Source organism: Colossoma macropomum, unplaced genomic scaffold (assembly GCF_904425465.1).
Source record: "Colossoma macropomum unplaced genomic scaffold, Colossoma_macropomum, whole genome shotgun sequence".
In the NCBI taxonomy this organism is placed as follows: Eukaryota; Metazoa; Chordata; class Actinopteri; order Characiformes; family Serrasalmidae; genus Colossoma; species Colossoma macropomum.
In genome coordinates, this window is record NW_023494801.1 from 27,565,088 (window position 1) to 27,576,842 (window position 11,755).

The window sequence follows — 11,755 nt, forward strand, 5'->3', positions numbered from 1 at the left end:
TCAGTCCAGAGATTGAACTATAGATTATAGCTCAATCCAGTTTACAGTTCAGCCAAGATCTCAGCTAATTTACACCTTTAGATTACTGTTGTCATTTTCATGTTCATTTTTGAATAGATTACAATTAAACCTAGGCTACAACTAAATCTATGTTAAGGGTCAGTTGGGATTACACTTCACCATAGATTACAGCTCAGTCTAGATAAATTAAAACCTAGATTACAGCTCAATCTATATGACAGCTCAGTCTAGATTACAGTTAAACCTAGATTACAGCAAAATCTAGTCTTGACTGCAGCTGAATATGCCACTAAAGTTACAATGATATTTAGAAAAAATCTGGAAAACAAATGCAAATATATTTGAAAAGTCAACATTTTTAGTGCTTTCAGTTTGTAAACACTGGCTCTAAACTCATATTGTGGTTTTAATTGACCAAAAAACATTAGGAATTGTATGAGTTCATTTTCGAAGTATTGTAGAGATGCTTATTTTGTAGCTGTGTGATGTATAGAGGTTGTGCAGACCTACCTTCAATAATCAGCTGGAGAAAATAGGTGCCTTTTCAGATCCCCCGTCTGAATCAAATGTATCTAAAATGTATCTTCCTGAGTCTCTTTTCTCTGCACTGCTTATTATCATGGTTCTGTTATCAGTGACAAACTGCCATCTTGGATCATCTAAATGATATTTTGTGGTTCTTTGGTTTTTAAATCTCAAAATGGGAACAGAAGAAGTTCCACTGAAGCTCTTTTTTAAGTCTAATTGATCCTGAGATTCCAGCTGCAGGTACAGTGGTCGTCCCTCAGCTCCATAACATGGATCATTCTGAGTAAATCTACAAACAGGGTTCATGAACAGCAAACCTGCAGAGGAAGAACAGCAAGAACATTCTGTCATTAATCTGATACAGTGAAGCGTCGTCAACTGTATTCACCTCTAACACACTTTAAACAGCCTGTTTTTACCAGAGAGCTGAGATTAAACACTGAGTGACAGTTTTCAGTGAAGAATGTTTTTGGGGAGAAGACAAAAGGCATATAACAAATATGCTGCAGAACTTTACATGTCTAATTTGTTTAAAAAAGAAATATTTTAATTTCGCTGTAAAAAAAAAAAAGACACTGCATGCAAAGTCAACATAAACAGGGAATTTCAAAATTCTAAATTTCTCCATAAACGAAGTCATTCAGAGTGGTTTGGTGTAAAATGCTCCATTCTAGAGAAACTTACAGAGTGAGAATTGTTCACAATGGTGGTGATAGGAACCAGACATCTGAAAAATTGTGATGGCCCTAAAAGCTCCCTCACAGAAAGTTACTATAGAAAATGGTATAAATTTGCAGTCTGATGTCTGACACATTCCTTTACATTTTTGCAGTCTATCACATACATTCACTGAAACAGAACACTCCAACAGCTCAACCACCGAATCCACTGATGTTTTAGTTAAAAACATTAGAATATATTCTGCTTACCAGCTAGTCCTGCTCTGTAAAAAAATTATATTGTGTTTTATTTTAAAAAGTAAGTAACGTGGTTGCCTTAAAATTTTGAGTTCACTGAACTTCAAATAATAAGTTAAAAGAATGTAAAACACAGATAATTGTCCTGTTAACCCACTACTGCACACAATATGAAGGCAATTAAAAAAAAATTCATTTCACTTTTTATGAATAAAATGATTCTTGATTTATTTTTTCAGACTCAATTACTAAATTCAAAACATTAAAAAATAAAAAGATGTGTGCAGGGGTCCTTTGAAGTGCGGCAATAAGAAGAAATCATATAGAGCTGTGTTCCCTGAAGTGGTGAGACCTGGCTTGTGACTGGCTAAATCCATTCCACTTTTGCACAATGTTGCTTCTAGGCAACAAACATTTTTCAGCAAATTCTCATAACAAAAAAATTGATACTGAACGTTAAAAAAAAGGGGTTTAAATGTGCCCACTATGAGATGGTATGACTAAGCACATGCTTTTTATTGACATACTCAAACTCTTTCCTTTATTGTTAACGCTTTGGTTGTCTTTATATATGTATAACATCATTGTAAAGTGAGGAAAATGAGTTTGTTGCCCTGAGGCAACATCGTGCAATAGAGGGTTAACTTACTATTAGATGCTTAATGAACTCAAAATTTTAAGGCAACAAGGCTACTTACTTTTTTGAGTTTAAACACTGAATCTTTTTTTTTTACAGTGGATAGGCATCAAGACTGTTTCATGTGCTTGGCGACCATCACTTTTAACATAGGTAACTAGGACTAATACATGGAATAAACAGCCTGCCAATCATTGTGCTTATATGGCAAAATAGTCACCAAAGAAATCAGATTTTCCACTATTTTACCATCACCAGTTACATTTAAAAAGGTTCACTGGTCGTTTTGGATAGTAAATAAAATGGCTATATTTGCATTGTAGACATTGTGAGCCCTGGTTCCTATCATCACCACTCTAAAGAAATCTGAGTAGGTAAGTTTCTGTACAATGAGCCATTCCACATCACACCATCATGAATTTGTTTACATCCCAAAATACTGAATTATGCAGCATTATGAGAAAGTGATGGAATTCCCCCCTAAAATCAGTCTGAAATTCTTGGACGAAATAAGCTTGAAGCTTTACTTGTGACAGACTAGTGTGATTAACAGGGGTGTAAATTTGGTCTGGCAAGTTGGGGGGACTAATGTTGGGAGGTTATAGCCTGCATACAGCAAATCAAGCTAATTACTAGGTGAACAAAGTACACATACAATTAGAATTATCATATGTATGTCTAATGTTTTATATGTAATTACCAAGATGCAAAACCAAAAAAATATTATTATTATACATATTACACTATTAACAAGCATTTTTTTGTTTCCAGTGTGTCGCAATTCTTAGTCCGATATTCACTGGGGGAAATAAGTGTTCAACACATCAAAATATTTTTTAATTAAACATATTTCCAGTGCAGTTATTTACATTAAATTAAAACCAAACATTGATATTAACTCTATAAATCTATACAGCTAAAGAAACTGTAACACTGAGTGTGTTTACATGCACGTAATAATTCGGTAACTGTAGAAAATCGTTTTTTCTTAGTAATCCCATCTACATACACTTGAGTAATCAGACAATGGGAAACTCCTGGTCTACATGAGTCAGGCAGTAATCAGATTTCTGCTTTGCAACCAGCCAATAAACTCACAGAAGAAGACGTGATGTAAACGTAATGTAAAACGTAGAACATTGTGCCACTTTACCTGAAAATATTAACATACGTCATGTATAAGATGAAGAATATTTAAATCATTTTGTCAAGCACATAGTCAGTTTTAGCGGTGCTCCAAAACTGTTTTGTTGCAATAATATGGGAGCTGTGTTAAACACTGCTTGCTTTTTCCGGTTCCACAGTCTGTTTTCACACATGCGCAGACTAAGAGATAGGAAAGAAATCAGAGTAAGAGTTTACATGTGCCAAGAAACCTGATTACTGAGCTCTCTTTATCAGATTTTCAGACTTATCTCTGATCTAAGAAATTAGAGCATGAACATGTACATGAACATGTAAATAATCAGATAACAGCAGAAATCCAGTTTTGATCAGATTATTGCTTGCATGTAAACGCACTCACTGACATAGCAAGAACAAGCAATGAACTAGCTGAATCCTCTAATGAGTTCTCCTACAAGAGCAGCCCCCACAAGACAAGCCCATGGGGAAAATTCCCTAACTTCCCAATGGTCAGTCCGCTCCTGTTCCCCACCAGGTATTAAATAAACTTCAGCATGTTCAGTTCTTTTCACCTTATTGCACATACATTTTTTATGGATTGGAATGTTAGGATTCCTTTAGCTGTGTAGTTTAATTGAGTTAATAATACTGTCTGATCTAAATTTCATGTGAAAGCTGCATTAAAAATATGTTTAAATAAAAAAGGAATTATTGAATACAATTATTTCCCCCTTGTATACATAGCAAAATACTTTAATAATGATAAAAGCAATGACAATTAAGCAAAAACAAGAAGGATTTTCGTTGTTGTATAAGTCAACAAATAATCAGTGCTGCAAAGAAGTGTTCAAAACCACATGTGTAACATACAGTCAGGGCAGGTCAGAGTTTATTTGATTTGTCATTACTGACTATAACTAAGCAAAATATTCTATTCTATTCTATTTAACAAAATCTACTGAGGCCTAAATTAGATTAAAAATGGGAATAACTGACAGCTATGTATTAAATGATATCATGATATCTGACAGCCTCTTTCCAAATCAGCAATAGCCTTTTTTTAGACTTCCAATATTTTCTTGTGTACTTCTGCATTCTGCTCTCACTCTTGTGTAATAGTGGAAAGCTAAACTTTGTCCCAGTTCCAACACAGTATTTTGACCTTCTATTTCAAAGTGACAGAGATTACCTTCTTTCACTGTTTTAAATAATATTGAAAATGATACTGATAACTAGGAAATAAACTGATGTAAAATATGTTCAATATAACAGTAACCGTAGTGTGAAATTAGAATACTTTTAGATGTAATTATCTGTAAGCTCATTAGTTTCTTGTAATAATTACTACTGAAACAGTTTTGTATGCGTATAATATTCTATTACTTAAGTGGTAACACTGTTTAGAATCTCTGTGAAGTTATTTTGTGATGAAAGAGATGCAGACATTGAGCATGAAAACCCTTTTCCCCGCCCTAGCTTTGCCTATCAGATTTCCGGTCTTATAACGGGGATTTAATTTATTTTTGTTTTGTGTCTCAGTTCGTTGTGCCTTTGTTCAGTTCATTTTATTTTCACTCACTTGGTAATCTTGAAAAACTGTTGGTAACTGTTAGGCTTACTGCGTTCGCACGTGGAATAGCCAATAAAATTGCTCCAATTTAAACATTTCAGCAAGATCTGTACAGATATGACATTCAGAGTCTTTATTAAACTTCAGCAACATTTTAGACTCAAAATCCTCATCAGTGACCCTGGCTCTGTTTGGGGTGAGAATCAGGCCTGAATAATCTCTCCACTGATGCAGAGCTGCTGCAGCTCTACAGCAGAACTACATTTTAGGTAAAACAACAGAATCCTCCTTTGCTGTAAAATCGTTATAACAGTTCACACAGTTCTAAAAGTTTTCACAGTAAATGGTCTTAAACGCTGGAGTTAACGCAGAACTGCTAATTCACCAACCTTAAACGCTGAAGACTGACACGCAGGCTGCTGGTCACACAGCAACGCAGACAACAAAATGGCAAAGAGAGAGATTTAAGATGAACATCGATAATTTGGAGATGAATGGACTTATTTGCATTTATAAGCTCTCAGCTGGTTTCCTCATACGTTTAATCTGCAACAACTCGCGAATGCTTCTCATTCCCCGGCTTCTTGCTCGCATCTTCCCGTTCCGCCTTCGAACGAAAAGCTGGCGAATGAGAAGCGACTTCAGCCTTGTAAAAAGTCTAACTTTGAGAGACATTTTACAAGAAACTTGAGGAAAATTTTCCTGACTGAGGTGCGAGAAAAGCAGCTATAGCTGAGCTAAAGCTTAAAGCAGAGCAAAGTAAGTCTGCGTTTGTGTTTATATTATATTTTTTTATCCTATACTAGCACATCAGCACATACTGAGACATATTTACAGCCATGATGGGAAAACGGCTATAACATGTTGTGGCTCCCAAGGTGGTCTCATTTTTTGAAAGGACAAAATGGCTCTTCTTAACATTTGGGTTGCCGACCTGAGCTAAGCCTGCCACTAAGGGGTGATAAGTGCGTGCCCATTTGCTCGAACTGTCCACGGCTCAGTCAAGATTGCACAGTCGCCAGCAGCCCAGTTAACGACCGCGTTCTATGGCTCAAATTTCATGCGGATTGCCTGAAGCCTGTAGTGAAATTGTAAGGAAAAATTTTCGCTACACCTACACAAAAATTTGTAGCCACTACATCTATTAGCTACATTCATAAAACTGTAGTGGCTACAGCTATTAGCTACAAAAAATTGTAGTTAGCTACAAAAAGTAGCACGCTACTCAGCTACTCTCCCATCCCTGAGCACAATCTATATTACAGCTCAGTCTAGATTCCGGTTCAGTCAGAGATTGATTATAGTTCAGTCCAGATTACAGTTCAGCCAAGATCACAGCTAAATCTTGATTACTGTTGTCACATTAGAGTTCATCTTAGACTAGATTACAGTTAAACCTAGACTACAACTAAATCTATGTTAAATTTTAGTTGAGATTACACTTCACTATAGATTACAGCTCAGTCTAGATTAATTAAAATTTAGATTATAGCTCAATCTATGTGACAGCTCAGTCTAGATTAATTAAAATTTAGATTATAGCTCAATCTATGTGACAGCTCAGTCTAGATTACAGTTAAACCTAGATTACAGCAAAATCTAGTCTTGACTGTAGCTGAATATGCCACTAAAGTTACAATGATATTTAGAAAAAATCTGGAAAACAAATGCAAATATATTTGAAAAGTCAACATTTTTAGTGCTTTCAGTTTGTAAACACTGGCTCTAAACTCATATTGTGGTTTTAATTGACCAAAAAAAAATTAGGAATTGTATGAGTTCATTTTCAAAGTATTGTAGAGATGCTTATTTTGTAGCTGTGTGATGTATAGAGGTTGTGCAGACCTACCTTCAATAATCAGCTGGAGAAAATATGTGACTCTTGATCTGCTTGAATCAAATGTATCTAATATGTATTTTCCTGAGTCTCTTTTCTCTGCACTGCTTATTATCATGGTTCTGTTATCAGTGACAAACTGCCATCTTGGATAATCTAAATGATATATTGTGGTTCTTTGGTTTTTAAATTTCAAAATGGGAACAGAAGAAGTTCCACTGAAGCTCTTTTTTAAGTCTAATTCATCCTCAGATTCCAGCTGCAGGTACAGTGGTCGTCCCACAGCTCCATAACATGGATCACTCTGAGTAAATCTACAAACAGGGTTCATGAACAGCAAACCTGCAGAGGAAGAACAGCAAGAACATTCTGTCATTAATCTGATACAGTGAAGAGTCGTCTACTGTATTCACCTCTAACACACTTTAAACAGCCTGTTTTTTTACCAGAGAGCTGAGATTAAACACTGAGTTACAGTTTTCAGCGAAGGAACAAATGTGTAAATGAGTGAATTGCTGCAGAATTTAAGATGTCTATATTATTTTAACAAGCAATATTTTAATTTCACTGTAAAAAGAAACATTGCAGGCAAAGTCAATGTAAAAGAGGAATTGCAAAATTCGAAATTTCTCCATAAACAAAGTCATTCAGAGTGGTTTGGTGTGAAATGCTCCGTTCTAGAGAAACTTACAGAGTGAGAATTGTTCACAATGGTGGTGATAGGAACCAGACATCTGAAAAATTGTGATGCCCCTAAAAGCTCCCTCACAGAAAGTTACTATAGGAAATGGTTATGAATTTGTAGTCTGATGTCTGACACATTCTTTTACAAATGTTTTAGGTTTTGGACTAAAATGTTTTGTTTTTTTTTTCTTTAGTCATGCACTGTAAAACCTGATGAGTCAAGTCAACTCAGTTTAAGTAACTCATATCATTTGACCATAAGCCATCACCTGAACTGAGTATGAACAAAACATATGTTTAGATAGATCACTTTATTGATCCCAGAGGGAAAGTCTTCTATTGCAGCAGTACAAAGCACAATAAAGAGCAAAACAAGAGCAAAACAGGAGCAAAGTATTGCCTTATGCGATTTACAGATGCATAAATAGAAAGTAAAGATAAATAATAAAGTGACAGTGCAATATGCAATATATATGGGCAAATAAACAAAGTGACAGCACAATGTTTATGGACACAAACAAAGAGGCAGTGTATTATTGTTGTATACACTGAGTAAACTGAGTAAATAACTGTTCATTTTGTTGAGTGCAGTTGAGTAATTCTCAGTCAGCAGCACTGAGTGAGATATATTACAAAAGTTTAGAAAGCAAGTAGCCACACTAGAGAAGGTAGGGTGAGAATGACAACACACAGATGGTAGGGTAAACAAGGTGGAAAGACATGCCCAATATTCACATATATGGTACCAAGAACAAATAGGAATGATGTGAGCTTTATTTAAGGAGGTTGCATTGGCCAAACATTTATCAAGTAAAGCTGAAAAAGTTTTAACAAAACTGCAATAAGTTGATTCAACTCAAAGATCCTGTTTAAATGTCTGAAATCTCCAAAAGAAGTTATGAGAAAAACAAAGATTCCAAATAATTTAAATATAAATATTTATGCAGTCTATAACAAATATTCACTGAAACAGAACAGCTCAACCACTGAATCAACTGATGTTTTAGCTAAAAACATTAGAATATACACTAATTAGGCATACCATAGTCCATTTAATCATTTAATATAGGTGCACTTTGTAGTTCTACAATTACAGACTGTAGTTCATCTGTTTCTCTGAATACTTTGTTAGCCCCCTTTTACCCTGTTCTTCAGTGGTCAGGACCCCCGTGGACCCTCACAGAGCAGGTACTATTTGGGCAGTGGATCATAACACTGATGTGTTGGTGGTGTGTTAGTGTGTGTTGTGCTGGTACGAGTGGATCAGACACAGCAGTACTGCTGGAGTTTTTAAACACTGTGTCCACTCACTGTCCACTCTATTAAGCACACCTGCGTTGTTGGTCCACCCTGCAGATGTAAAGCCAGAGACGATAGCTCATCTCTTACTGTACAGTATGAGCTAATCATCCTCTAGTCCTTCATTGCTGGTCACAGGACGCTGCCCACAGGACGCTGTTGGCTGGATATTTTTGGTTGGTGGACTATACTCAGTCCAGCAGTGACACTGAGGTGTTTAAAAACTCCAGCAGCACTGCTGTGTCTGTTCCACTCAGACCAGCACAACACACACTAACACACCACCACCACGTCAGTGTCACTGCAGTGCTGAGAATGATCCACCACCCAAAAAGTACCTGCTCTGTGAGGGTCCATGAGGGTCCTGACCATTGAAGAACAGGGTAAAAGGAGGCTAACAAAGTATGCAGAGAAACAGATGGACTACAGTCTGTAATTGTAGAACTACAAAGTGCACCTATATAGTAAGTGGAGCTGATAAAATGGACAACGAGCGTTATGCCTGATCGGTGTATTCTGCTTACCAGCTCCTAATAGGCATCAAGACTATTTCATGTGCTTGGCAACCATCACTTTTAGAGAGTAACTACACCCTATGACTTTTTTTTTTTCATTAATAGCTGAAATGCATTGTTCTGTAATAATAATATACGACAGCCTTGCTTGAAATGTGAACACATCTTTCCAAACTGTAAAAATATCATTTTTATCGCAGTCAGTTCTGCCTCTGAAGTGCCCCTCTGGTTCAACTCTGCTATAGGCGCAAATGATGTGTCATCGTACCAAAGTGCCCAGAGCCATGTAGAGAGATGGCTCTGTTTGTGCTGTGCACATAAATATGAAACCGTATGATCCTAGAGTGAGGGAGAACATCGGCACTGCTTTGGATGTTTTTCCATACATATTGTTTAATCACATTTAGCGTGTTATTTACTGTTGTAGTTAGTTATTATTGGTAATTCTTAGTTATTTTATGTGTATATATTATAGTTTTTAGCCTTTTAGACTTAACTAGCCTTATATTGATAATGTTTAAGGTATGATTAGGTAAACTGATGGGCTGATTAAGTGAGGATTCTTGCAAGTCTCCATATAGTTGCTGATATGTGCCATGAACAGCTTGCAGAACGTAAAGATTTAGGGCCACTGCAGCAAACCCTGGCTGACCAGTGATGCAGTCTGCAACCCCAACCTGCTGACATCTGTGAACAACCTGTATGGTACGATACAGTCTCCCTGTTATACATCTGTGCTTGGAATCAAACAGACAGTATGCTAAAAGCTAGGGGTAATGCTAGAGAACGGCGAGCACAAGCTAACTAGCTTAGGCTACAAAGGTTGGGTTAGCTTTTTTTCTGTATTAACTTTTAAAATAACTCAACCACCACAAGTGCCCACAAGTGCACCTGTATAAAAAGAAATGGTACCCTAATGGCCCAATAGAAGTCTGTTTTTCATAGCTCGATGTCAAAATGAATGAAGCTTAGACAATGATTAAAGAAATCCACTTTGTTTATTCAAAATTCAGTACATCTAAGAAATCAGGACAAATTATATCGAATATTGACCTGCTGAACAGATCATTTGAAGCTAGCTGGCACGGTTTTAGGGAATGTTCTACCATTTGGACGCCTCTCCCACTTGCTGTTAATCATTTTCTACATTAACTCTTCAGCGGCTTGAGTCAGTGGCTCATACTGTTAAGGCCCAAAACGGATTGGCTGATCAGAAACACCTTCCCTCGTCGAAGATGGGGATGGCAGTAGAGAAAAATTGTCAACCTCCTAAGACTCTCAGTTGCAAAAGTGCCGTTTGATTCTGTCACTCTCCATATTTTCTGGTAGCTCATGTTAGCTATAAAAGCATAGCAGCCCAGCCTGCCCGGTTTCCTTCACAGCCCCACCTCCAAATCCATAGATCACTGCAGCGTCCCTCCCAGCATGCCCCATTTTTGAGCATTTTTTAAAGTTGAGCCAGGAGGAGTTAGTTAAAAATAGTGGGGTGTAGTTACTCTTGAAATTACTGACTGTAACTAAACAAAATATTCTATTCTATTCATCAAAATATATTGAGGCTTTAATTGGAAATTTTTTGGAGAAAAAATCTCCAATTAATTGGAGAAACTTTTTTAGACCTTCAAAATTATCTTGTGTAGTTCTGCATTCTGCTCTCACTCTTGTGCAATAGTGGAAAGCTAGACTTGGTCCCAGTTCCTACACTTTCCACAGTCTTTTGGTCTTCATCTGCACTTTCTCCCAGAGACTATTCTATGTTTCACTATTTTTAACTTATGATGAAAACAATACTGATAAACTGGAAATGATACTGATGTTAAATGCATTCAGTATGACAGCTATGATCACTGTGATCATAACTGTGGCTATTGTTTGTTTTGGATATTGTAAGTATTATTATAAGTTTTATTACTCTTTTCTGAAAATAATAATGATGTTATGACTTTTTACCTTGATAAAAATAAAAAATCCTCACTGTCACACAAAAAACCTTGCATTTCTATTTCTGTTGTTTTTGTTTTTGTTTTTTTTTACTTTTTTGCATAATGTGAAAACTCTGGTTACCCTTTTGCACTGTTAAATTAAAATTTAATGATGAACAGACCAATAGAAATAGTCCAAAATTACTTACTAAGAAGTCTGGTTCCATTAACTTCCATTGCAAGTTAAAAAACTTGTTCCTTGTTCTGTAAAGTGATCTAAATATGTGGTTTTATTCCACCAGCGATGCTATTTAACAAATCACAAATCGCAGCTCCCACAGATTAATACAGATTAGTGTCATTCCAGAAAGAAAACTGCATCATTGTTTCTTGCCAAAGATCAAATGTGCATAAGAGCACCAGGATAAAAATTATAGATAGGTGCAGATTTTATATAAAAAATGTACTATTTTACCATTTTGAAAAGAATCATCTTATCAAACTTCATTTACACCAGTGTCATCAATCAACACAAACTCTACAAGCATAAAATCATAAAAATGAGCAATGCTACTGGAAGAAACTCACCCATGGAAGCTCCTGTGAACATCATCACAATTCCAAAGACCAGCATTCTAATTAAGTCCAGAGAACAGAAGCATAAAGCAGTCCTTCAGTCACACACAGCCTCCACTCAGAC

The 11,755-nt window shown here is 36.2% G+C and overlaps 1 protein-coding gene across 1 annotated transcript; it reads right to left on the bottom strand.

The window, feature by feature from the left end:
* Window positions 1–430: 430 nt before the first annotated feature.
* Window positions 431–11,755, bottom strand: LOC118821835. The gene is made up of 3 exons (XM_036590570.1): window positions 11,644–11,755; window positions 6,648–6,977; window positions 431–866 (listed from the first exon to the last, which is right to left on the bottom strand). Exons 1-3 carry the CDS (start codon window positions 11,687–11,689, stop codon window positions 541–543), a joined length of 702 nt encoding a protein of 233 aa, XP_036446463.1. The 5' UTR covers window positions 11,690–11,755; the 3' UTR covers window positions 431–540.